This window comes from Caretta caretta, chromosome 5 (genome assembly GCF_965140235.1).
Source record: "Caretta caretta isolate rCarCar2 chromosome 5, rCarCar1.hap1, whole genome shotgun sequence".
NCBI classification, from domain to species: domain Eukaryota; kingdom Metazoa; phylum Chordata; order Testudines; family Cheloniidae; genus Caretta; species Caretta caretta.
The window spans coordinates 102,805,958-102,833,934 of record NC_134210.1 but is presented as its reverse complement, the minus strand read 5'-3'; the positions used below and the strand labels follow the sequence as shown (position 1 = coordinate 102,833,934).

The window sequence follows — 27,977 nt, the reverse complement described above, 5'->3', positions numbered from 1 at the left end:
ATGAATGACTAATTTTTCAACCTAGTTATTTACTTCCCAGCCCTCTGAGTACCTAATTTGCATAATGACTACTGTTTTATCAGCTGTATAGAAGGTAGATTTGTCTGTTTTGACTAACTGGCATGGGATTGCAAGGGGTTTATATGAGCATGTTGTTTCTGCAAACTATTGTGAACAATCCTGGCCAATGGGCTCCCTGCATGTATCATTTAAGCTGTTTACCAGCTAAAAACCTGTTCAAGTGCAAGGTGAAATACTGCCAAATTGACATGAAAACAGAAATACCAAAAAAGCAAAGACTAGAAGGCTGTTGGCCTGCACAAAGGAAGCTGTTCAAAGGGAAGCAATACTTGGTTTTGTGTGAAAAATAATGTCATGCTGGTTTTTATAGTAGAGGAAGCCTGGCTACATTCAGGTCTTTTCCAAAACAATGTAAAGAGGAGACATTACAGATAGATGGAAAGTGCAGAGAGAACCAAAATGGAGTTAAATAGTCCTTTACAGAGCCGGTTAGTCTAGTTTCTTGCCATCTGAATAGAGATGTTTAGTAAGACAAGAGGTTCCTATTGATTAAGGCCAAGCTCATGTTTCTGCTTATGTGGATCTACAACTTCAATGTTAAATATCCATAAACTGGGACAATTCCATTTGTTAGCACTAGGGAGTTCTGTAGCTGCTGCTATGACATTTAGCGGTAACTCAGGCTTATCCAGACTGGAGAAGTTAATTCTTCCATTCTAATATTGCCCATGCCATTCTTCCCCCCAGGTCAGAACTTTCTATTTAAGCAGGTTAGTCAAGGGATTAGATATTTAACTCATTCTCATGGTGGGCCCAGGCTTCCTGTGAGATAGGTGAAGTAGGTTTGGGGCTTTTTTTTAAACACTCCCTCCCCCCCAAACAAACCCAAGTGGACAAGGAACATTACTCATTTACAAGTTTTATCCTTCCTTTGTTACTTCATCCTTGTGTAGTAGATGACTGTATTTGTTTGCTATTATCCAGTTGGGTAGTCCTACTTGTAGTCTGTAAATGACAAGAACTGCCTGGTCCCAGCTCTTTCCTGTTGAGGTCTGCATTCTTTACGCATTTAAACTGAATTAGCTGATATAGTATCTTATTCTGAATCAAGAGCTAGTGTTGAGAGTCTTAAGATGAAGTAGTCTGGAAAGGTTAGATAGGAGGAAAGTAGGCCTTTCACTTGGCATAGTGAGATTTGAAGCAATGCATCAGTTGATTTGTGGTAAATTTAGGGGAATTATTTGTGACTAAGGTCAAGTCATACTTGGGGGTGTGAAAAATCTACTCCCAAGCAATACAATCTAGCAACCTTAACCGCTAGGCAGTGCTAGGTCAGTGGGAGAGCTGCTTCCACTGACATAACTCCACCTCTATGAGAGATGGTAGCTAAGCTGATGGGCAAGTGCTCTCCTGGTGGCTTAGAGCATCTACAGCAGCTGGGCTACTGCAAGTTTGTAGTATAGAGCTGCCCTGAGAACAGTCATTCACCTTTGTTAACCTAACACTAGGCCAGTTTCTGGCATTTCAAAGTGAAGAAAGACACCCCTGCATGGGACTAGTGTTGAGCCCTGCAGGGTGACTGGCCTCCTGTGGGGCCTTTTGCTGTAATGGCCAAGGTGGGTAGTGTGGAAGAAGGACTAAAGTAGTTCTATGCTTTAAAGAAAAACTTCAGATTCAATTACCATGGAGATTTGTGCCCAGCAAGTTACTAGATCATAATGCTCCATTTCAGAGCTAGTTACAAATTCATTTTAAATTTTGCTATGAGCATTAAGTGAAACTAGAGTTTTGTAGACCAAGTAAAAGGTTTATGCATAAAGACCCTCTAAAAAAAAAGGTATGGTCTCATTGGAAGGAGCCATTTTAGTTTAAGACGGTTATGGAAGTCTTCCATTCAGCTCTACTCTACATTTGAGTTAGATCAGACACAACAAGGTATGGCAGTAAAGGTGCAAAGCAGCTAGTAGTCTGCTCTTCTAGAGATACTTTAAGGGTGCTGGCCCTAGTACCATGCTGCATTTATATATGCACACTGGTGCTAGACACCCCTTATGGTCAAGGTTTCCAAGCTTTGTTGTCCAACTACCTTTGCATGGAAGCCAGTTTTAAGGGACGCTATTCAGGGCCTTTTGGAGTTCAGGCTACTTAAGCAGAATTTCAGGCTGACTTTCAATTGCACATTACAGATTTGCCCATATTTCCAGCTGCTGCTCTTATGAGAGATCAATGTGATCTACCCCCAAACAGCTAAAAATGATCTGCCACATCACTTTAGACTAAGTTTGTGCCACAATCTCTTGCTACAGACAAAAAGTGAAGTACTTGAAGCATTTGAATGGCTTTGTCCTGAATCAGAAGTTGTAAGAGGGCAAATTATGCAGAATTAATGGATTTGCCTACAAAAGAAAATTGTTCAGCCGTTTGAGCTTTTGTATCTATATGCAGTAAAGCTTCTACCTATCCTTACCCAAGCAAAGGTGACTTGGCACAAGTCCCACAGGTCTTGAGTTGTAGGGAGAAAAGCCATGGAGTGAAATATGAACACATGAATGCAGGGGTGAGCAAAATGTGGCCTGCCAGGCTCCTTAGCTGTCCCCTTACAAATCACTGAGACAAAATCCTGGGGCAAAGTGGGATGCTCAGTCAGGCTGCCTGCTCCTGGCATGTCTGTGTGCTAGGAGGGTGGGCGAAAGGAGATCTCAGTATGCTACCCCCAGCACCATCCTCACAGTTCCCACTGACTAGAAACTGGCCAATAGGAGCTGTGGGGGTGGTGCCTGCAGACACTGGTAGTGCACAGAGACCCACTGCCTCCCCTCTCACCAAGGGGTGTGCAGGTATATGCCAGTGCCAGCAGCTAGCTAGCTCCTTCTGGGAGTGGCATGGGGCCACAGCAGGCAGCCTCCCTGAGCAGCCCACTGTGCTAAATGCCTCCTGGCCAGAGCCTGCACCTCATACCTCCTCCTGCACCCAACCCGCTGCTCCAGGTCAGAACCCCTCTTGTACCTAAACTCCCTCCCAGACCCTGCACCCCACCCCCTGTCCCAGCCTGGAGCCCCCTCCTGCACCTAAACTCCTTCCCAGCACCTACACCCCCTCCATTAATATAGTGGGGCAAGATTCATGGAGTAGCCCCCCTGCAAAAATTGCCCACCCCTGCACTAGCTGCTATAAGCCAAGTTTGCTGCATGCCAAGAACTTAGATAGCATTGCTGATGGCACTATACCTTATGCTAAGACAGCAATGAAAGCCCTCAATGTGATGGATTTAAGGTAACTAGATTTGACTTCCCCAGGGGTCAGTTCTACAGTTAGCAGCTCCATCTTGAACTGTACCCTTACATTGCACTTTATGCACTCTACTAATGTTGCAGAGATCTGGCAGGTGCCTTAGCTATTTGGGATACTGCCAAAACAGATAAGGTTTCTAATTTTCCAGTATATTTTTAGACCAACTTTCCCAATTTGAGTTTTAGGGTAGAAAGAATATTTCTTCTTGCTTTAGGCCAGAGGTGGCCCTACTATGGCCTGCAGGACTGTCCTGCCTGGCCCTTGAGCCCCCAGCCCTCCCCATAGCCACACCAGCTCTGGCAGGGCTGTGAGCTCCTGCTGCTCTGAGCTGCATGGTAAGGGGGCAGGGAGGTTGGATAAGGGGCAGTCAGGTTGGATAAGGGGCAGTCAGGGACAAGTAGCAGGGTTGTTAGAGGTTGAGGGGGTAGTGGCCAGGCTGGTTGGGGAGGCACAGCCTTCCCTACCCAACCCTCCATAAAGTTCTACACTCTGATATGGCCCTTGGGCCAAAAAAAAAAGTTTGCCCACCCCTGCTTTAGGCTCACAAGGAAAGGGGCCAAGATTTAAGTGACTTATCTAGCTGAGACCAAGATACTGCTTTAATTCCAGTATGTATAATAAGGTTCACTGAATATGACGAGTCACTTTGTTTTAATTTTAGCATTTAACTTTACAGTGGTTTTGATAAAGAGCATTCATCCTCTGTACAGCCTTAAGGTGGCACAGGCAGGAAAGATTCACAATTCACATACAAAATTACTTATGTTTACAAATTTTTGGCAATTTATCTGAATAACCCGTTTTCTCCTATTGCCATTGACCCAACCATTGAAAAAAGAGTTTACAATAATTTACATCTGAAATATTTCAAAGTGCTTAATAGTGATTGTTCAGGAATATTTACAAGTGGCCTATACAAATATGTACAGGTGATACACTACAGCACAAGTTGTTCCTGGAATATGGCTTTCTATGGAAAGTGCTTTAAATAGTTGGTCAGTGGTAGTACTGACAAATTCAAGGGTTACAGATAACTAGTAACCATCAAAAGCGGATTTGTGGACAGATATTTACAGAGTTCTGGTAATTTGTATAAGATATTTACACAAGCTTGCTCCACACATTCAGAAGGTTTCTTCATTTCTTCCATCTTGGAAGAATCTTCAGCTACTTGCCTGTTACCATCCCAAAGAGTGTAGAGCATAAGTAGATTGCCAACTAGGGTATTCAAGCTAGATCATCATCTGTGCTTACAACAGATATCTGTATGGAAGGAGCAAATGTGTGTTAAAAGCAAGTCTTGGGTTGTAAGACAAGTCTACTCATACTGTGCAAGAGTCTGCTCACATCATTTGCAAGATCTGTCCTGTCTAGAGACAGACAATTTGTATCTTTGCAAGATTTAATTTTAGGTTTATCTTTGGAAAAAGGCAAGCTAGAGCTACATTACAACATAAAACATTGCTTTAAGTCTGACATCTAAAGCATATTGCACTTTAGTTATAAATAGCTTTAAGTCTAGTGTTGAGTGTATTCTTGGTAGCTGAAGTGATGAATCCAGGCTTGCAGCTCTGCATGTTGCTAGAGCCACTAGACATGCTAGAATCACCTACCCTCCCAAAATATGTAGGGCACTGGCCTCACTTCACCTGCCAATTAATATTGGTAAAAGGGACATTGTAGAGGGACCCCTGCTTATAGTAACTAACTTGTTGGTAAGCCATTCAAATGTATGGCAAACATCCCTGCTGCAGTCTTAGCTTTCTCAAGGCTCACTTGAGAGGAAAGCCCAATGCCTTACAGCTCTATGTACCAAGTATCTCCCAGGAATTCTACATGCTGCCTGCCATGCTGGCAACCCTGGTCTCGGCTGCCTAAAAAGTAGTATATCATAACTGCTGTGGAATTATTTTTTGCCACGTTCAGCCCAATGCTCTGGCTATGGGTCTTCCTTTGGTCTCCTACTGAAGTATAGGAAGGAGGCTGTCAGGTCTAAAGTGGAGATCATGCCTGCCAACTGTGTTATAGGAAGGTTGGCCAAGTTTGTCAGGAGCGAACCAAGTCAATCTTTGGCAATTTGAGACTACAGAATGTGATCTCCAGCTGCTATTTTGACTCATTTAGAAGCCACATATCTGTACTTACTGCAGGGTAAGTGTGTCCTACTGAACTGCTGTGTCTCCCAATATCAATAGTGAGGTCTTCTTCAGTGGTTTTCAAGTAGACAGGATTGTCAAAATTCATGCTTTTCATATTCTTGTGTTGCCAGTTACGCCACATGAAGTAGCCACCTGCTGCTGCTGCCAGTGCCAGTAATACTGCAATAAAGGAGACAAATCATGATTTGTCGACATCCAGCTAGAATGATTTCTAGTGAGCCAAGCCAAACCAGTCCTGGGGCAATCAAGTTTTAGTTCTGTCTATGGGTGCAAGCCATTGCCAGCCAGAAGCTAGTTTTCCCCTCAATGGAATTTTTAGAACAGGCTTGTGTTGCTATATTTGTTCTAGTTGCATCCTCACCCTACTATAAGGCATGTTACCATGCAATGACTGTTTTAGGACTACTAAATAGGATAGCAGCAGATTAAGTGATAATGCTCAAGACTTTAATGATTAAGTCTTTACAAGTGCATGGTCCCCTTTTGTATGGGATGTCAGGAACAGGGAGTTGTTGTAGATGGGCTTAGTGCCTAGTTTTGAAACTCTTAAAACTGACATTGCCACTAGCATTGACATCACAGAAGGTCATGTTCTGCTTTTGACACCATCTATTTTGATGGATGTTTCCCCCCCAGATGGTCAATCCTTTGGAATGGCCTTGAGTTATACCCAGCTACTTAAAGTCTTAAGTAGAGACTGCACCCAAGTATACTTACCCAGAGGAAGAATAGCCCAGGCAGCTGAAGTGCCTTTGTCAGAACTGACTTCCGACACTGCACTGCTGAAATTATGTCCTGGAAGAGGAACACATACAATCTCATGTATTATTTACTGCTAGGCTGGCAGAATTTAGTCCAAGGCTACCAGCTTCCTCAGACCATAGCTAAGAGTCCCCTCGTCTAGACTCCTGGTTCAGTGAGTGAAGTAAAGAATGCATTCTAGAGCAGTACTACTCAAAGTGGTGGTCCAGGGACTGGTGCTGGTCTGTGAGCCATCAGCTGCCAGTCTGTGCCCATGTTGGAAAAATTGCTAGTCCCCCACAGATAGCTTGAGAAGCACTGTTCTGGAGATTGTAGCCCACTAAGTACTCTTCCACTTTCTGCAGTTGCATGAATTTGGATTTCCTAGGAAAAAAGGTCTCGCTGGTAACTTGCATGTCCAACATGAGATGCTGGGACATCATAAGAGGACATGCTAGAACTAGCTTTAACAGTCTCACTTGCCATTTGAGTGATGTGAAGGCTGACCAACATGTTTCCTGATTGCATGCACAGGTTTAGCATGTTTGTGCTAGCTGTCTGAGACCAGTTTGTGTACCTGCTCAGTCATTGTAATGCATGATTGAAAGTGAGTTATTGGGACCAATACCTCCAGGAACTGGTCCAACAGTTGGCGGTTTTTCTGTTGTGCTGGTATCTTTTGTCTCAATGTAAGCCACAGTAGTTCCAGTACCTGAAACTGGTTATAAATCAAGAACGCAGTTAATCCTGAAGTTCTGAAACAGCTTGCCATTAAGTGGTGGTTGTGAGTGCTTAGCAGATGGTAGAATGGTCATGCAGCTTTTAGATTTTACTAGACAAGATCTTGACTGAGGATTGATAGGTTTACTCTGCTAGGAAGTTGGTCTCAGCTGCTAGGGTTTTTTTGCACTCAAATCTGATGCTTTGGGAAGTATGGACAGACAGTTTTAGAAGCAGACAGCTTGCAGCAGAAGTTTAATACTCCTAGATTTTAGGATCCATCAATTTTCACTGAAAAGAAAGCTTTGAAACAAGTCAGCCAGATTTCTGGTGTTGCTGGTAGTTATCCAAAGCTGTAAAATGTAAGCTAGGTAGCCACTGTGTTTGACAGGACATTTAGAGGTTTTGCTCACTCCTCTGATTACTTCAGAAATCAGGAGTCATACAGGGATGAGTTTTTGGAGTGCTGATCATGAACTTTAGCAGAATGTCACACTAAGTAGCAATGTACACATTGTATACAGTGTACTTGAACTAGTTCAGGTTCCTCTGGCCATTTAAGGAGCACCTACAGGAATTACTGTACAATAGCTTTGCCTGCCATGTAACTGCAGTCTGAGGGTTATTCGATGAGTTAGACTAACTGAGCAGGAGATTGTTAGCTAACAGAGTACGAACCTATTCTACTTTAGCACTTACCTGCTGTTGTCTGAAGCATAAATGAATCCTCCAGTTAAAAATGCTAGGACCTCCCCCAAAGCCTGTACCCATTAATGTTTGATTAGTTAGAGGAGTTACAAGTTAAGCTAGTGATTCTCAACCAGAAGTACATGTACTCCCTGGAAGGCCTCTGCATACCCCCAGGGGTATATCAACTCATCTAGATAGTTGCCTAGTTTTACAGGCCACACAAAGCACTAGTGAAGTCAGTACTAACTACAATTTTATACAGACAAGAAAAAAGCAATTTTGTAATAGTGTGCAGCGATGCATGTCTTTTTATATCTGATTTTGTAAGCAAGTAGTTTAAGTGAGGTGAAATATGCAGTATGCAAGAAGACTCTTGAAGGGGGTACAGTAGACTGGAAATATGGAGAACCACTGAGTTAGGCAAGATGTGTGGAAGGCTCTAAAAAAGAGCCAGCTATCTAGTAGCTCAGTCAGCTCCCCCCACTCTGATGGAATGCACAAGGTCTGATCATAGTATATGGTGATGAATATGCAAAAGCCAGGCACAGACTTGCAGGTAATACAGTCATTGCAAGAGTTTGCATTTTGTTCGAATGCCACAGTTTAAGTCCCCAAATAAATGCTAATCATGTAGCAACAGTGGAGCCTTAAATCCACTGTCAGGGGAGACCATTACTGTCTGAGTCTTGATTGCACAAGAGTCCCTTATTAGGTACCCCTCTACAGTAATTTCAGCGTTGTCACTATACCTTTACACCTTAGGCCATCATCTTGTAGGTTGTATCCAGTAGGACATGCGCAGGCATACTTTGGAGAGTGTTCGTTTATCTGAGGAGCAGGCAGGCACAGATACTCACAGCCACCATTCTTCATGGTCTCATCACACCAGTTCTTGCCTGTTGACACAAGTCAAATTTAAAGTAGACCAGTGCTTTAGTCTGGCAGACAATTGTTTAGTGTTGTTACATGGCAGAGGATATACTGCCTGTCCATACAGGACAGGATGGTTTCTAGGCCATGGAAATCAAGCCATGCAGCAGCACAATATACAGCTTTGCTCTTTACAGGGGACCTTGGAGCAGAAGTAGCAGCCTGGACTGCCCACCTGCACCACCACCTCTGTAGTGCTGGTTCTGCTTAGTGTGCTTTTTGGCCAGATTGGAGCTCTTCCACCTCACTCCCCTAGAGGGGGATTTTCTAGGCTTCAGTACCTACCTGATTTAATAGCAGCAAGGCAGAGGTTCATAGTATGAAAGTCTAACATTGCCACAGTTTAGATCTGTTACCTGTGGGTTGAACAAGCTCGTGATACACAATGATATCCTGAGCATTGTTGAGGTTGTTCACTAGTGTAGCCAATTCAGATCCTGTAAATTTATTGGCACCATAGACTGCTTCATTCTCTCCATCAATCCAGTAGACACGGTCCTAGGAGATAAAGTTATTGCATCCTATTATGGTTGGGACCAGTTTGGTTTGTCCATTACCAGGGATGGTTTAGTTGTCCCCTGTGCATGGTAAATTCAATTTAGTGAGTGCAAGTACTCTGAAGTATTGATGCAGTTCAGCTAGATTAGAATGACTCACATTATTGCTGAGGCAACATGAAATCATTGAACTTATAGCTAGCCTTAGTGTGGAATATATTCAGTTTTGTATTTGCTACTCTGCCTCAGTAGAGAGGCTACAGTAATCCCCTTGCAGTAGCTTTTCTGCAGTCTCATTTATTAGACTCTTGCTGTACCCTGCCACTCCAAAGGGAGCCTACAGTCAGCTCCCTACTGGATGCTTGGATACTTATTCTTACCTCAAATATTGTTAGAGCAAGAGGATGAGCAAGAAATTCGTGAGATTTTAACACAATCCTACGATCCTGGCCATTCAGATCCACACTGGACAGCATATGTAGCTTTGAATCAAGCCAGTAAAGGCGGCTTTTTATAAGATCTAGAAGGAAAGAAGTTGCATTTTAGTACATTGAATCTGATCACAAGCATGTGTTACCTGGAAAACTTCACCACCGATATTGCCTTGGGTGTGTGGATACTTAACTTTGGTTTAGTAAGTGCTGATGAATGCCATCTAGAGTGCATGTGCACTTGGCTTCCACTAGTAGTTTCCTCGCATGAAGAAAAAGAGGTACTAATTTACATATTAGAAGGCAGCTGCATCACCACAGTACTACCTGGATTGATGTTCCCTGGGTGAAGAGTGTAGCCTTATGATTAGGGCAAGTGTTTATCAATGATAATCCATGCATTGGGGCTACCTCATGAATGGTGTAGCCTTTTATCTGACAGCATCTGCTATGGGTCAAGCTACAAGCAAACTGTCATTAATGGGGAGGACACTTGAAATGACTGCCAATGCTTTGACCAAAGCTGGTCATTTTAGACTTTGAAGAAGTTTGAATGCATAGTGCCTAGAAGCCATGGCTGTGTCCTAGTGTTCAATGCCTTCTCATTGTTACCATGTTAATGTGAACTTCCACAAGTTTTCCAGGGAATCTTGACTTGCAAACTGAGATTCCTTCTTAAAGAGCTAGTGACTTCAGTATTTCTGAAAGGCATTCTGAAGTTAATTTTGTAATAACATGAAATACCTAGTGCAATTCCATTAGGCCACTGGATCTCTGTTGTCACCAGCTGCTGTCTACCAAGTCCATTCATTCCTGCCTTTTCTATTTTGGCTGGTTCACCCCAGTCAGACCAGTACATAAAGCTGTAAAGAAACAAGTCATTAGGCATCTGCAGTTTAGCTATATTGTAATATACTTTAACATGTAAGCAGCAATACTAGCTTGTATGTATTATAGCTACAGGAAGGCCTGGAACTGATCCACACACTATGGCTTGATAGAAGACTGAGCACACTGGAGTATGCTTGGCTCAACTTGTCACCTTCAAATGGTGATCAACAGCTTTCAGCTTACTGTTTTGTAGTTTGCTTACAAATCTAGGTTAGTATAGTACCAAGAGGACTTGGCATTAGTTGGTTGTACAGTGTAATGCTCACCCAGAGAGAGGATCCACGGCTATGGAGGCGGGCTCTCTTAGGTCTGTATTAAACAGGATCTTTCTTTTGGCACCATCAAGGCTAGCCACTGAGATACTCTTTAAAGCTGAATCAGTCCAGTAGATGTTCTTATAGACCCAGTCAACAGCAATTGCTGCAGGACTGTGTACATTGCTTATGATTTTTAAGTGTTTGCCCACCTTGTCACGACTATCAAGTGAGGCACTGGAAGAGAAAAAGGGATAAAATTTAGTTTCAACCAGTGCACACTAGAGATGTGCCAGTTAAGCCAACAGCTGTCTAGAGGTATAATTACTTCAAATCATGAACACAAGAATTCTGCAGCTAGCCTTGAAATTGAAAGATGTTTTTAAACTAGACTTAAGTTGTTTGCTGCCCTTTGTTCAAAAGGTCAGAACAGTTGACCTCAGAATGTGCTCATACTTCGGCTGCAACTCCAACTTCAGTAGAGTACATGCACAGCTTTGAGTAAGAGTATCCCACTGCACAGGTGTTTGACTTCAAGGCTATGGTTACTGAAGTTAGGAATTCTAGAGAAATTTGAGCTGTAGACAGGAGAGAATGCTTGTCTGACTTAAGTCAGACAGTGACTGGCTAAAGAGCTACAACTTCAGGGAGGACAAACACTTAGGATGAAAGTTTGAAGCAGGTAGGTTTACCTGAAAATTGCTTTTTGGCTGAAGTCAGCCCAAAAGAGTTTATGCTCAGCAATGTCAGCATCTAGAGCTACAGTGTTTCTTAGCTGCTCTACTAGTTGGAGGTATTCTTTCCTTTCCAGGCCAATCTTCCTGATGTCCCGACGATTAGTGAAAATCAGACATGGTTCTTTTCCTGAAAGAGGATTTAGAAGTTACTTGCAGTTCTAGGTTGAACCAAGTCATTCTTAGTATGCCAGTGTCATCCCAGACATTTAGAAGCTTTGAGTACAGTGTTAGAACAGGAGTCTAGCGGCCACCACATGCAGAGATATTAGTAGATCTTACAAGCTTCAGCCTCCATTGGCTCCTATGCATTAAGTGCTTAGAGGGACCTCTCCTGCAGTTTATAGCTCAACATGAAAGACTGCCCCCAGTGTCTTCAATATTCAAGATTACTGAAGGATTAAAAAAAAAAAAAAGTACTGTGCTCAATTAAATGCCTCTGAAAGAGAGAATGACAGTACAAATGACTTGTTGCCGTGAGGTCTTCAGCCTCTGTGCTCTTAATAGCAGAGGTGGATTTAGCAAATCCTTGAACCCAATTTGTTAGGTAGAGTTTAATTGGCCCTTTAGTGTATTTGCTATGGGGAGCCAATGTACTGTAGACCACCAGCCAGGTGCAGCAACTCTGGTGTACCTTTGTCAGCCTCTTTAGAGGTAATCTTTTCTTATATTTCTAATGCTTTTGGGCTCTTGATAAATTGAGTATGCTAGTTGTACTTACCTACTGCCTTGCACACTCCAGTAGCTAGATCCATTTGATAGCCATGGCTACATTCACATTTGTAGCCTCCTTTTAAGTTAATACAGATTTGACTGCAGATCCCAGGATTCTGGCATTCATCAATATCTAAGACAGACTGTAAAGTTAGTCTTGAAACAAGAACAAGACAACTACCTCATTTAGGTGTCAGGATGGTAGTGGTACTTGCCTCCACATGTTTTCCTGTTTATCAGTTCAAACCCAGCTGGGCAGTCACATTCATACCCAATAACTAGGTCTCTGCAGATATGAGAGCATCCACCATTGTTCACCAGGCATTCATTCAAGTCTGGAATAGAGTTAGAGACCCAGAAACAGTTGTGGCAACTTAACTGAAATCTCAGGCAGTGCATGCCTATCTAAGGTAGATTATACCAGAAATTCAAGTATGGCCAAGATTCCCTTTGCAGACACTTAAGAGTCCTATAGGGCATGTTGGTGCTTATGTGGACATGTAGCTAGTTCTGCAAGTATATCGAGTGAGCTAACTGCAGATTTCAGCTAAGAGAAGCTCAGTGCTATTTGGAGCTAGCGTTTCTGTACTATGTTTTACAGTTATCTGCAGCCTGGTTCATGACTAAGCATAAAGCAGCACACTAGTCAATTCAGTTGTTAGATGTAGGCCAGTCACTGTGCAGTTCTAACTAAAGAACAATCTTTTAGTCTTTAACTAGAGTCTCCCAACCATGGAGAGTTACTTACTAAAGGCATTTGCACTCTGATTCTTGCAGACAAGACTCGGTTAATCTCAAGCCTGTGAGTGACATTCCAAGTAGGTGGCTCACTTACTGCATTCCTTGAGGGGTTCATCACTCCAGTCCTGGCAGTCTTGCTGCTGATTACACACTTTGCTGATGTCTATGCATTCCCCACTTCTGCACTTGAATTTGCCAGGTCCAGAGCACTGATTGACTGTCAAGATAATGGGAGGGAAAGGGCCATTAGATAAAAGTCTAGAAAGCCCTGTTATAAACAAGAGTTTCATCATTTAGTTCTGTATTTACCATTTTTACAGTTTACTTCATCAGTTCCATCTAGACAGTCTCTTACACCATTGCATTGCCTGCTACCGTGGATACAATTCCCATCTTCACATTTGAACTGGTCTGGTCTACAAGTCCGGGAAGCTGAAGAGAGAAGTGCTGCAGAGTTAGAACCCTGAAGGTCTTGGAGACTAAGTTATAGAAGTAATCAAAGCCTTAAGATGTTTTGGAAGAGCCAGTGACTGAACTAGGGAAGAGGTAATGAGTTGGAATTGTACAGTCCCTGTTAAAAGGGACCGTACAACAACAATTACTTACGGCAGTTTGTTTCATCACTTCCATCCTTGCAGTCTGAGTCTCCATCACACCACCACTTCTTGTGAATACATTCTCCTGAGCCACATTGTACTTCACTAGGAAAACACTTCACAGGATGCGCAGGCTGGCGGCCACATTGCTCTAGAGATTCATCTGACTGGTCTGAACAGTCTGCATCATCATCACATACCCAGCTAATAGGGATACAGCTAGAACTTTTACATTGAAATTCATGTGCTCCACAAGTAGGTGGTGTGCAGTCCAGTTCATCAGTACCATCACTGCAGTCATCTTGGCCATTACAGACAAAGTTTTTGGAGATGCATTGCCCGCTGGAGCAAGTGAACTCTGCTGGGCTACAAGTTATATTGCCTGGTAATAGAGAGGGAGTTCAATTAGTGTCAGGATTTTAGACCTATGTCTACACCATCTACAGCAGGTTCTTAACTTTGTTGACCTAACTCAAGTTATTCTACAAAGGGGTAGTGGTGAAGGTCACTTATGCAAGTATTTACTTCAGAAATTCCAGTCAGCCACTGCAGTCATTAAAACTATTGGTATTCTGTTAGGTTTGTGTCCCATATTTAGGAATTCTATTAATGTACACCTATATAAACCTTTAAGATTTAGACACTATGCCCAGCTTCAGAGTAGAGACACTTACAGTATCAACTCAGAGGACTTTTGTTTTAGAAAGTGAGCTTCTGGCACTTGCAGATCCTCTGTGCATTTTGTTGGGTTGAAGAGGCATTCAGTGATGCCAGCATGACATGTGGGTTGGTTCTTGAACATGTGACTGGAGGGCAGTGGGGAAGAGAGTAGGAAGTTCTGCTCTGCACACTTCCTTTGAAAGTACAGTCTAAGGGAAAGCTAGATTTTAGTATCATCTTTGGTGACATCTATGTTAAGAAAATAAGCTGCTGTCTAAATCTAGGGATAGAGCCCTTTTAGTACATGTTTAGGGGGAATTTGTTAGTGTAGCAGCTAAAGCCTCTTAGCAGATGGCTTTACAGAACAGCAGATTTATGAAGTCCAAATGACAGGGGACTGCCATGTGAGTATTACAGTACGAGTGGATCACCACTAAGCAAATTACATTTAGTTTTGCTCTCCAGTGAACTGTATAATAGTTAGGATAGCTCAAGAAGTTTTTGCTTTGAGTCTTGAGAGCTATTAAAGCAATCATTGCTAATGCATTCCATTGCTTGGAGTGTATGCATTTGGAGAGAGAATGGGTTACTACTTAGCCACTGCAGAGAATCTGAATTATAGTTGGAGTACCTAACTACCAGATTTCACATTAGGGAGGCAGTGTCCTTGCTTAGAGGCATTTATTTTAGCCTTTTAAATGGGTCTGATATTAGACCCATAGTAGCACTTACAAGTGTAGTACTGACCATATAAACAGAACAAGTTTTAAAATCACTTATAGCAAGTTCAACTGAACAGGACTGGGAAGAGCAGAGTTTGATTGTATGATGTGACTACAATCAGACACTCCAGTTAAGTTTACAGAAGTTCTAGTTCTAAGAGCACCAGTTGGCTACCCTACACAGCTAGTTCATCTTCAGGCCAAGTACATTTGGGAAAAAAGCTACAGAGGCTACCATTTGTTTCTTCCCTTACCACAGTTCTCTTCATCTTCACCACTGTCACAGTCATTTTCACCATCACATTTCCAGGACAGAGGGATACACTGAGTTGATCGAGGACCACAGCTGATTTCATTTACCCGGCATGTTCTCATGTCTATTGAGGAGTGGATTGGGGAGAGAGGTCAGTTTCAAGAGCTACTTAGGAGGTCTAGAGTTTAGGTTTTAAAGATTCTACTGAAAGCAGTTTAGGATTCAGACAAGTGCTTAAATCCAGATATTGCTTTTCTGTGAAAGTGTAAAGCTGCAGTAAGTGGACTACATTTCACTTGTCATGGACAATGACAACTGTAGAGTCAGTTCTAATACTTTGACCATTAGAAATGGTCATTCTGAGAAGGGCTTCACATCTTTCTAGGAGAGGAAGAATGGTTTTATCTGGGCTATGGAATTAGAGGTTACCATCAACATAATTCATAAGGTATTTCTGATGTCTATCTGTATGGCACATGTAGTTATTTTAGAGTTACTGTTTCATTCTCAGGGGAGGTGCGAGAGGGTAGCGTTAAGTTAGTTAAGAAGGCAGTTAAGTCTGCATGTGCAGTCGCATGCAAGTGTTTGAAATTTTTCCCTCAGACTTTCCCTTCATTAATACTGTAGCAATGGGTACATGAACTGACTTTCAGGTGCAGCCAGGGCCATGTGGTACCCTTTAGAGGGCTGTATTCACAATCAAGAGGGCTAGAAACTGAGTCAAGGTTCTCTACTCTGGTTCCCATAATGAAGTTAGAGTCTACAGAATGCACCAAGGGCAGGAGGACAAGGCAATTCCAGGACATGCTCAAACATCTTCACACATTCTATTACGGATATCCCTGTTATATTTCCACATAAGAGGAAATCTTGAGCAGCTTTAATAGCCCATAAGTCTGGCTAGGATTACAGAGAGGTAGTTTACAGGGGGCTTTATGCAGCTACATTAATTGATCGGACACTGAAGTTTTTCCCCCTGTTCCTGATGAGATATCTGTAACTCTGAAGACTAATTCTTTGAAGGGGCTTGCAAAGAGGCTGACAATACTGTACTAGCCTGAAGTCAAGGGTAAATTGGGGGGGTACGGGAGAAGAGCTCAAGTAGCAGGTATATGCAACTGATTGCTTATAATAAGATGCTAGCTTTAAACCTAGAGTTATGATGACATGCTAAAAGATAGACAGTTTTTGGTTGAGAGATTTCAGTTTCCTGCTCAGATTATTTTAATTTGATTGTCAGCACAATGATAGGCTCACTCACGGCACAGTTCAGGGCTTTCATCAGATCCATCTTCACAGTCTGGGTCCCCGTCACACTGCCACCTGTTAGGGACACACTGACCACTGTTGCACACAAAGTCAGATTCAGTGCAGGTCGTCTTCACTGTGAAGAAAGAGTCCCAGTATGTTTAACTGCAAACTAGATCTTGCAAGAAGTACAATTATATTTTAACAGCTAATCTCCTAGGAGGATCAAGAACCTGAGTCTTTAGATGCAACAACTGTTTTACTGCAAACCTAATAGATGTTTAGGCTACTTAACTCCTGTGTTACAGAGTGAACTTCTGGAGAATTGTACCAATATATACTTCAGCTATAAGTGGTGAGATATTATGGCTTTTACATCTTTCAAAGAATTGCCACTCAGCATTATCTTCACTCCTCCCTGCAAAGCTGCTTTATAAAGCACTAGTAATTGGAGTATGTTGGATGCAAAGCAAGTGGTCTTTTCAAAGAGTCCAAGCTATTAGAGTAAGCTTGGGTATAAGCAGATGTCTTGCATCTGTAAGATTATAATGCACACATACAGCAATCTTGCCAATATTTGTGGCCAACAATTCATAAGTTTTGAGTTGATCAGTGGATGTCAAGGTTCCTTCCCCACTCTGAAGGCTAGGGTTCAGATGTGGGGACCTACATGAAAACCTCCTAACCTTATCTTTACCAGCTTAGGTCAAAACTTCCCCAAGGTACAAAAATATTCCACCCTTTGTCCTTGGATTGGCTGCTACCACCAAACAGATACTGGTTACTGGGGAAGAGCCATTTGGAACGTCTTTCCCCCCCCAAATACTTCCCAAAACCTTGCACCCTACTTCCTGGACAAGGTATGGTAAAAAGCCACACCAATTTGCATAGGTGACCACAGATCCAAACCCTTGGATCTGAGAACAATGAAAAAGCATTCAGTTTTCTTACAAGATGACTTAATAGAAATAGGAGTAAATAGAAGTAAAGAAATCCCCTCTGTAAAGTCAGGATGGTAGATACCTTACAGGGAAATTAGATTCAAAATAGAGAATCCCTCTAGGCAAAACCTTGAGTTACAAAAAAGACAGACAGAAATAGTTATTCTATTCAGCACAATTCTTTTCTCAGCCATTTAAAGAAATCATAATCTAATGCATACCTAGCTAGCTTACTAAAAGTTCTAAGACTCCATTCCTGTTCTATCCCTGACAAAAGCAGCATATAGACAGAGACCCTTTGTTTCTCTCCCTCCTCCCAGCTTTTGAAAGTATCTTGTCTCCTCATTGGTCATTTTGGTCAGGTGCCAGCAAGGTTACCTTTAGCTTCTTAAACCTTTACAGGTGAGGAGTTTTCCCTCTTGCGAGGAGGGATTTTAAAGGGGTTTACACTTCCCTTTATATTTATGGGAGTGGACATCTTAGATTTAAGTCCAAATTTTAGAGTCTAGATTAGGTTGAAATAGTAACAGGCAAGAATTTTAAGTTGCACACAAGAGGGACTTCAATAAAGTCTGACTGAATTAGAGTTGTTTTCACCTCTGAATTAGTTTAACACAGTATATAAAAGTCACTTGCCAACCAAGCTACTAAGTACTTAGTAATGAAAGGCTCTTTTGTACTTCAACTTTACTTTTAAGAGGACAGCCTCAGCCCTGCAAGAGAAGTCTAGTTTGTTAGTGAAGATGTTACTTTAAATGAGAGACCTGATATTCAAAGGTATGGGGAAGGTGAAGGGAGTTGCAATCGGTCATTCATATTTGTTTCAAGTGAGATATGGTACTACTGACATTAAGAATAATCTGACCAAGATGTCTGCTGAAAAACAGTAGGTGTAGCAGGGATGTATAGCCACTGTAGGTTACATGTTTGCTGGTAGATGAAATTAAATTTCCCCTAATGTGGTGCTCTGAGACTTAAACTGTCAACTCTTGCATTTGAGGAGCTAAATCTGCAATAGATTAGAGTGTTCCTCTTTTGCACAGGAAATTCAATTCAGCCCTGTAACAAATGCAAGCATTGTATTTAGTGATTAGCCAACATATGATTAGACATGGTGGAAATTGGATACCAGGGGAATTTAATACTACCTGATTTGCTAGGGGAAGGAAATGGAGGCTGTAATTCATAATGATTACTTCACTGATTAATATTAATCTGTTATGATTTTAGAAACTAAATCCAACTGAGTTAACAGATTCTTGAAGGCAGAGTTGCACTGCAGTGGTAAACTGGTTTTAAATAGAACTATGTAGATAGTTCAGAGGGACACGGCAGGAGAAAGCAAGGAACACAGCATTCTAGCTAGTTCTCCCCCTTTTCAGCTCCATGGGTGTCAAGGGATTGGTGACCAAATGGTATAGGACTGCACAGGCAGCAGCTGTAAGGAGCTCAGGACAGAAGGAAGCTGAGTAGTTCTTGTCAGTTTCCTTTTACAACCCTTTTCCTCTAATTAGATTGTCCTGGACAAAGCAAAAGCTATGGAACATTACGGCAGTCAGAGCATATTTGGAAAGAGGGGTATCCCTAAAGGTACTTCATTGGGTGCCCCATGAGGCTACTTTGGGTATTGATATTTTAGCTATCCAACCATCTAGGTAGGTAGTTCAGTTTTAGTCATATCAGAGACCGACAGCTTTAGTGTCAAAATTTGAGCACATCTTAAGTGAGGTCTTTATAGCCATGGGAGGGGTCAATCAACTTTGACTAGACAGAACAGGTTGCTCTGAGGTTCAGCTAGAAGGGTACTATAGCTGCCTGGACTCAGTCTTGCAGAAGCCTGAATGCAAGCTTTAAAGCTACACCTGAGAGAGAATACACAATTCTTGAACATGACTGAGATGCCATTAGATTTGGATATCCTATAAAACCTTGGTTTGAGCCTGTTGACTCTACTGCCTCCCTCTGCCTGGCTCACTCACCACTAGCTAGATATTGGTATTAGTGGAACTCTTCTCCTAAGCTATGCTTTGTTATGCCCCTCCAATGGAGGGTTTACTCAAGGAACACTTTGCAGTTGCACAAGGGCTTACCACAGGAGCTCTCATCACTGCCATCAGAACAGTCTTCATCTCCATCACACTTCCATAAGAGAGTTATACAGCGTCCATTACTACACTGGAATTGAGATTCTTCACATTTTGCTCTTGCACCTGGGATTAAGAAAGTCAGTTTAGTCAAGCTACTATAGCTACATTTTACTGATGTGTCAGGTTAGCACTAGAAGCTTTTGATCAGGACAGTGGGACAAGAACTGAATCCCTTGTTTCACAAAGGCTGCGATGTCAATAAGAATGCTTAGATGTTCATTAGCTTAGATCAGTGGTTCTCAACCAAGGGTACACATACCCCCAGGAGACCCGAGTACTCTCAGGGGCATATCAACTCATCTAGATATTTGATTTTACAACAGGCTACATAAAAGCACAAAGTTGTACAAACTAAAATTTCCACACAGACAATGACTTGTTTCTACTTCTCTATATACATGCTATACACTGAAAAGTACAATATTCATATTCCAATTGACTTTTTATAACTAAATGGTAAAAAAGCAAGCAATTTGTCAGTAATAGTGTGCTGTGACACTTTTGTATTAAGTCTGATTTTGTAAGCAAGTAGCTTAAAGGAGGTAAACTTAGAAGTATGCAAGACAGCTACCTGAAAGTGGCACACTAGACTGAAGTTTGAGAGCCACTGGCTTTGATCACTAATAGTGCATCATCATTTGTGTCTGTTGCTGTAGTCATATTTCAGGCCAGTGAAGTGTCACAAGACTGGGTTATTGACACCACATTTGAACCAGGAATTTAGTGGAGAAGTTTCCTGACAGTTGCCAAAAGGCCAGAGACTTAGAATGGTGCAGATGCTAAAGGACTGCAGTCATTGTCTTGCAGTTTGCAAGACAATACTTGTTTCAGGGATTTTAGATACAAGATACTTCTTTAGTAGAGCCTGTGTGTTTTACTCAGATGGAAGAAAGCCTCTTCATATGCCTTTTCTACTCAGAAGCAAAATCAGTTAGTGTGGGAAAGATTGCCTGCTCTGACCTCAAATGCAAGAGTGTCTCACTATCACTGAGCTATACAAGAGTTCATTTGACAGTTCTGGACAATATTTATTAATCAGACTGTTTGGTAGAGTCAAATTTAGTGGGTTGAAATCCACTAAGCCTAGGAAGTTTCAAGGACTGGTCACATACAGTTATGTTCTCCATGCCAGTATCTCATGTTACCTCACTCTATGGCAAAAATAGACACTGTTTCCAACACAACACATTTGCCCTTGCAATGAGACTGACAGCTGTGGCAATTCATAGACAATCCCATGAGGCTTTAGTGAAAGAGATAATGTTACCAGTTTGAGAGGTGAGCTTCTTTACCAGATCCTGATAAGTTACATGAAGTTTACATGACCACATCCTTACTAGGTGGACAGCACCCCAGCATCAAGTTCAGTTTTAGCATGTGTTGATGACTAAGGAATAGGTGCAAGTCCTTCTCCCCCAAGAATACTCAATGCTTAGGGTGGGGAGGGGATATATGGTCTTAGTACTAAGTTACAGCACTCTTAAGTTTTAATCATTAAGAGTTCAAAATAAGTGTTGTGCCTCATGCAGACCTTGTCTGTACATGGGCAGCTCAGTTTGTTAGATTTCCTTTGTTTCCCTAATTTTTGGGTTTGTTTTAGTTAGAAGCTTGTAGTTTGTCAATCCATTTGAAGGCAATACTTCAAAAGTCAGAGTAAGACACCATTAGTTTTATTTTCTGCACTAGAATTGTTTGCCAAGTGTTTGCTTTAGAGAAAGATGGGTACAAATGTTTACAGCTCTGTTATGGTATTTGTTATCATGGATATCTGTTACAGATATGTATTCCATTTGCAAGCTGGAATCAGCTACAGCTTTCTGTACATGTTTCATAAGTATGTTTTCCCAATACAACTTGTTCTAGTGAAGCTGAATGACCCTATTCCTCATAGGAGGTTCACATCATGCCATACAGACATGGATATCAAATCAGTATCCACTTCAGTACAACAGCTGTCTCTTGAGCAGTTGCACAAGCACAAGGTTTGTCTCATGTGCTTACATGCATTACATTTATGTCTTAAGGTCTAGAGAAGTGACTATAGCATGATGCAAGACTCCTGCTTCTCTTGTTTGTTGCATCATTTGATAAGTTGCCCTGATGCCAAGAAAAAGTTAGAAGGCATCTATTTTTAGCTTTTTCAAAAAAGCTCACCATTTGTTGTTTGTAATCTACTTTAGTAAGCAGAAAATGCAAGCCAGCATACCAAGTCTCTTCAATTATACCATAAGAGTACAGTCAACTTGCTGACTTAGAGTAAGTCCACTGCATAACACTGGATGGCCATCAACTTGCCACCAGGTGGTCCCAGAAGTACTGGCAGAACAAATTGGGTGAGGGCAAGTGCAATCTCCCTGCAGAAAACTAATGTTGTCAATACATGCTGTGCTGCCCAATGCCAGCCTACATTAAGAAGCCATTGTATTTCAAGTTTTGTATGCAAGTTGTCTTTCAGAGTTTCAACATCTGACAAGCAGATGAAACTAGATTAGTGTTTGACTAGATCTGTCAGGACATCTCATTTTACAGGAGTGTTACAGTAGTAAAATACCAATTAAACTGAACTGAACAGGCAGATCTTTTGCTATGATTATCTACTCCAGCCTTGCATGTGTGCAGAAGTTCAGCCATACAGTCTGTTCTTCACCATGAGAATGGTGGGTGATGAAGGATCTTTTACTCACTTAGATTGCCCTGCCTGGAATTATGAGTTTTGCACAGTTGACTTATTCCATCATAAATTAAGGCAACAAACAGTCTAGAAGTCAACACTATCACTTTGGTCAGTCAAATGTGATCTTTAAAGCAAGTTTTCAGATGCTTAGGTGGAGTCCACTGCCAGCAGTCTTGTTTTGTTAGGGATTGTAGGTACTTAATTATTGCACAGCATTCCTAACAGAGATTTCAGATTTTGAAAACTAAGAATGGCCTGATCCAGGCTTAAACTTCATTTGAGGAATATCTTATTTCTTCACTATTGCTTGTTTACATAGGATGTTTTGAGTCTCACTGATGTACAGTTTCCTTGCACTTATGCCTTGTTTACACTTTGTTATGGCAGTGTAGCAATACTGGCAAGCCTTTAATGTAGAGAGGGGAAAAGAGGTCCTTTTGTTGACATAGCTTGTTTTGCTAGGGAGAACTGGTATCAGCTATAATGGCCAAAGGCTCTTATGCCGTTATTACCACACTTAAGCTGTGCAGGCAAAAGCCCTAGTGATGTCAGACTTTCTTCCTGCAATGTAAAATACCTATGTGCCAAGACTTAGGCCTGGCCTAAACTCACATGAGACAGTGATTCAAAGATTAAGGATGCTCACTCCCAAAGAAGTTTAGAAAGATTGCAAGACAGTTTTAGAAGTGGAGTGACTAGTTAAATCTCAATAATAGGATATTCATTTCCTGCCAGAAGTATACAAACTATGAAGCTGCTTTCTAGCTACTGCAGTGTTAATCTTTAATTTTAGTTTGATATTTTATATTTGATATTTCAGTCTTGATTCTCAATATCTTAAGCGTTAATCACTTTGGAGTAGAGAGAGAAGTTAGTCAGAGGCAAACATGCTATTGTTTGGGGCAGATGAAGATCATGACAGGTCTCTAATCTAGCATGAGAGTTCCATAGTGTTTTGGGAACAGTCATTCCCATGCCAAAATGGGGATCATTCAAGAAAAAAAGCTTAACAGCAAGTTTTAAATACCACATTCAGAAAGCATGCCTAGTTGCTGATGCAACAACTCTTGTGACATCTGCATTATTCTACATAAGTCTGCATTTCAGCATTTAATTCCAGAGGAAATTTAATCACTTGATATATCAGTTTGGTAGTACTATTGCTTAAATGATGAACTTACAACCCTGAACTTAATCACTGCAGCAATAGTGATTAAGTTCAGGGTTGTAAGTTCATCATTTAAGCAATAGTACTACCAGTCTGTAGTAGTAAGTTAGTAGTTAATCTTTACTATTTTTAGGAAATGTTTTGTTCCAAGAGACTTCCAGCATTAGGGCTCTGAACCAGCTACACTCTGAACAACTTAATCTAGTCATTTTGGTGTAGAACAAGAATAGGAATGGCCTGCACCCCCAGAGGAGCAGTCAAGTTAAGCACCAGTGTCTGCATTTTGGTCTTTAGACAGAACTACTTGTCCTTAGCTCTGCCACTGTCCCAGTGTGACAATCCTTTTACCTTGTATTTCTTCCTCCACCCTGGATTTGTTACATACTAGATACTGCTATCTAATGCAGAGAGTTTGCCTAGTACTTTGAGAATGGGTTCTGCAAAGTGCTACAAGTAGTTGGCTAGCAACTGTAACCTAGAAGCAGAAGTTGCTGATTATATTGGGACATAGGTATGAAAGGGCAAGATCACATCTTTAGTGTTTTAAGTACTTAGATATTACAGATCATACTCCAAATCTGGATGCATGAGCCCCTTTACCTTAAGGTTTCAGAGTAGCAGCCATGTTAGTCTGTATCTGCAAAAAGAAAAAAGGAGTACTTGTGGTACCTTAGAGACTAACAAATTTGTGCCTAAGCTTTCGTGAGCTACACAAGTACTCCTTTTTTCTTTTAACCTTAAGGGTTATTCATACAGTATGTCTATATCAACCACATTCCCACAAATCTACATCCTTGTAGCAGGAAGCTCAAGGAGAAAGGTTACTGTTGATTTGTCTGTTCCTTACAAAGCAGGAAAGGAAGACTTACTTGCACCATGTACCTATTAGAAATCAGTCTAGTCCTATACTTCCTCTCAGAGTGCATGTATTACTAGTTTCACAAACAGTAAATTAGCAGCATATGTTGTTCTGGGCAAATTGCTGCCTCTGTTCCTATTTAAGGGGCTGTATGACCAAGATGTTCAATTTTTCAGAGATTTTGGAAAAGCAAAGCTAATTTCATCTGAGGCTGAGATATTGCTGTAGTGGTCATATATAAAAGAACGTGCTGACACCACTTTGCAGTACATATCGCAAAATGCTGTGGAGGAAGCTCAAGCAGGAGTCTAGTTTGTCTTCCCTGAGGACTGTCATGTACCACTCTGGAAGAAAAGAGTCTGTTCTTAGAAGTGACAGTTATGAGGGCCAAATAACCTGATTACAGTAAGAACCAGAATTGGGGACCTATCAAAGTAGGCTTTAAAAAAAGTAATGGGTAATCCCCTTCAGGGCAGTTCTTATCAAATTGCTTCAGTTGGTTTCAGCCTAAGCCACTTCGGTTGTAGTTTTACATAGCTAAGCCCCTTTACTGTCTGCACAGTGGGCAAGCAAGAGGACCCTGGGTGGGAAGCAGGTTCTAGAAACCGTTGCTGCAGCATTTAGGAGGCCCACATGGAGCAGAAGTCTTCCTCAGTTACAATATTGAGTATCCTCGTGATGGTCAGGCACTCCCCTTTCTGTAGGGGAAACAGACCTCCCCCAAGTCCCCTCCCCACCCAATTGGGAGCCTGCTGTGAGCAGAGGGGCTCAGTGCTTTTGTTAAGGTCATGCTTTGTAACAGTGATATCACTGTTACACCACTCAAGATTAGTAATGAGCATTGTTTCTTTCCACTTTGTATATGTGGGAGGGAATATTATATGCTCTTCCCTTTATCCCTGGGAGCAGTTCTAGATACTTCATGTTTTCTCTTTGGCAAGGAGCTTGAGTGTTGTCCCAAGTGCTGATACTGACTAAGGAGATCAGCTTGGAAGTGATGACTATGCCCATTTTCTGAAAGAAGGAATAGCTACCGCCAGTGTCAGCAAGGCCTCTGATAAGAGTGACGAGTGGCATTTTCTAAAATGTCTTCTCCCCCCACTAACCCACCCTTTCCTGATCCTAAAAATCTCTCAAGTTAGCTAGTACATGCAGCAGCTAGTACATTTCCAGACAACAAATGCAAGTCAGGGGAACCCTAATTGATGGTTGTTAGCATCTTGACTGGATATCTAGTTGGCTGACTAATCGCTAAGGTGTCATTGCAAATGAATCACAGAATCATAGAATATAAGGGTTGGAAGGGACCCCAGAAGGTCATCTAGTCCAACCCCCTGCTTGAAGCAGGACCAATTCCCAGTTAAATCATCCCAGCCAGGGCTTTGTCAAGCCTGACCTTAAAAACCTCTAAGGAAGGAGATTCTACCACCTCCCTAGGTAACGCATTCCAGTGTTTCACCACCCTCTTAGTGAAAAAGTTTTTCCTAATATCCAATCTAAACCTCCCCCACTGCAGCTTGAGACCATTACTCCTCGTTCTGTCATCTGATACCATTGAGAACAGTCTAGAGCCATCCTCTTTGGAACCCCCTTTCAGGTAGTTGAAAGCAGCTATCAAATCCCCCCTCATTCTTCTCTTCTGCAGGCTAAACAATCCCAGCTCCCTCAGCCTCTCCTCATAACTCATGTGTTCCAGACCCCTAATCATTTTTGTTGCCCTTCGCTGGACTCTCTCCAATTTATCCACATCCTTCTTGAAGTGTGGGGCCCAAAACTGGACACAGTACTCCAGATGAGGCCTCACCAATGTCGAATAGAGGGGAACAATCACGTCCCTCGATCTGCTCGCTATGCCCCTACTTATACATCCCAAAATGCCATTGGCCTTCTTGGCAACAAGGGCACACTGCTGACTCATATCCAGCTTCTCATCCACTGTCACCCCTAGGTCCTTTTCCGCAGAACTGCTGCCTAGCCATTCAGTCCCTAGTCTGTAGCTGTGCATTGGGTTCTTCCGTCCTAAGTGCAGGACCCTGCACTTATCCTTATTGAACCTCAGATTTCTTTTGGCCCAATCCTCCAATTTGTCTAGGTCCTTCTGTATCCTATCCCTCCCCTCCAGCGTATCTACCACTCCTCCCAGTTTAGTATCATCCGCAAATTTGCTGAGAGTGCAATCCACACCATCCTCCAGATCATTTATGAAGATATTGAACAAAACCGGCCCCAGGACCGACCCTTGGGGGCACTCCACTTGATACCGGCTGCCAACTAGACATGGAGCCATTGATCACTACCCGTTGAGCCCGACAATCTAGCCAGCTTTCTACCCACCTTGTAGTGCATTCATCCAGCCCATACTTCCTTAACTTGCTGACAAGAATACTGTGGGAGACCGTGTCAAAAGCTTTGCTAAAGTCAAGAAAATGTTTGCTTTTTTGGTTTAGGCAACTAGCATATGAGGTTTAGCAGCTATAGGCAGAAGAGTGGTTGTGTGTGTGTTTAAGAGAGAGGAGAGGCTCACCGACATAGCCCGAGTTTGTGACTTTAAACTCAAAGTTCACCCCCGCCCCCACAATGCCAGCCAAAAGAGCATTTACACAAAATTAGAAACTGCAGCTGGCCTGAGCTGGGGCCAGTGTCACTAGCTACTCGAGTAGCACAGGAACAACCAGACACCACCTGGGAGATACCCATTCAGTATGTGGCTATATTAGCCAGTTCATAAGCGCACACACCGCTCTTCCCCAGCCCCCCATTATGCAATCCATTCAGCCTCTTTCCTCACACCCAATCATCCTACAGCTGGAGTAAGGAGTAATTATCAAAGTATAATTGGCCCCAGTTATTGGGTGATGAGTACTATGAACCCTGCCATGCTTCTTGCAGGGAGTGTAAATAGAGTAAAATCCTGTAATGGGCTCTTACAAGACTTTGTCATTTCCTCAACGCCTATTGTTCAGCAAGCAAGCTAATCAAGCCATAAGGATTGGGGCCCACCTACCACTGATTCACCGAAAGTGGGGCAGTCCCCTGCTGGCAGGCCCAGGTTTGACAGGGAACCAGTCCTCTCCCACGTAGGGGGAGAGGGAGGGATAATCCCCTCCCTAAACTGGTCCTCTGCCTAGGTCTTTAGGCCACAGGGCTCCGGCTTTCCCCATGCCCTGCACGCTCAGGAGCGACCAGATCCGTGTGCTTGTTACTCGGCTACTGAGTTATGGAGGAGGAGCAGCTCCTCCACCACTCCTCTTTCCCTGCGTGGGCCCCCCCACAGCGGGTCACGAGCCTGCCTGAGAGCGCTCGCGCGCCCTGCTCTCCTCCGCTAGGACCCTCTGGAGGCAGCAGCCCAGTAACCTGCATGCGGGTGGACTGAAGGCGTGATCCCCCGGCACGCGCCGGGGGTGGGGAAGGGAACTAAATCCCCGAAGAGGTGCCTCACGTGAAAACGGGCTCAGTGTCAATTCAACAGCACGGTCCCCCCCCCTTCCTTCTCCCTCCCCCACCCCCCGGGCCGAGGCACACAAGGGAGGCGGGGAGGGAAGAGGGACACCCAATAAAAGCGCCCCGAGCCCCACCATCGCTACTCACCGCGCACAGCGCCGCGCTCGCCCAGCAGCCAGCAGAGCGCCGCCAGGAGCCAGAGCCCCCGGAGCGAGGACGTGCCCATCGTGTGCACCAGCTGCTGCGCGCACAAGTTAGCAGCCTCCGCGGAGGTGGAGCGAGGGGAGCTTCCCGGTTTTCGGCACCTTGCCCGGCCGCCTGCAGGGAAGGCGGCTCCGGCAGGAGAGAGTGGGAAGCGCGCGCGCTGGCCCGGGCTGGTGGGGAGCAGCGAGCCGGAGACATGCACAAGGGGGAGGGTGTCCCCACGACGCTCTTATACGAACCGCCCAGCTCC

The 27,977-nt window shown here is 42.9% G+C and overlaps 1 protein-coding gene across 2 annotated transcripts; it reads right to left on the bottom strand.

The window, feature by feature from the left end:
- Positions 1–3,946: 3,946 nt before the first annotated feature.
- On the bottom strand, positions 3,947–27,794 carry VLDLR (very low density lipoprotein receptor). 2 transcript variants are annotated; one of them, XM_048849655.2, is made up of 19 exons: positions 27,671–27,794; positions 19,325–19,444; positions 16,307–16,429; positions 15,047–15,169; positions 13,421–13,792; positions 13,124–13,246; positions 12,909–13,031; positions 12,289–12,408; positions 12,081–12,206; positions 11,318–11,489; positions 10,638–10,862; positions 10,225–10,343; positions 9,430–9,569; positions 8,909–9,050; positions 8,372–8,518; positions 6,841–6,930; positions 6,189–6,266; positions 5,458–5,630; positions 3,947–4,575 (listed from the first exon to the last, which is right to left on the bottom strand). In XM_048849655.2, exons 1-19 carry the CDS (start codon positions 27,747–27,749, stop codon positions 4,540–4,542), a joined length of 2,631 nt encoding a protein of 876 aa, XP_048705612.1. In that variant the 5' UTR covers positions 27,750–27,794; the 3' UTR covers positions 3,947–4,539. The 2 variants fall into 2 exon arrangements, with proteins under 2 accessions (XP_048705612.1, XP_048705613.1); XM_048849656.2 differs by lacking the exon at positions 6,841–6,930.
- Positions 27,795–27,977: the final 183 nt, after the last annotated feature.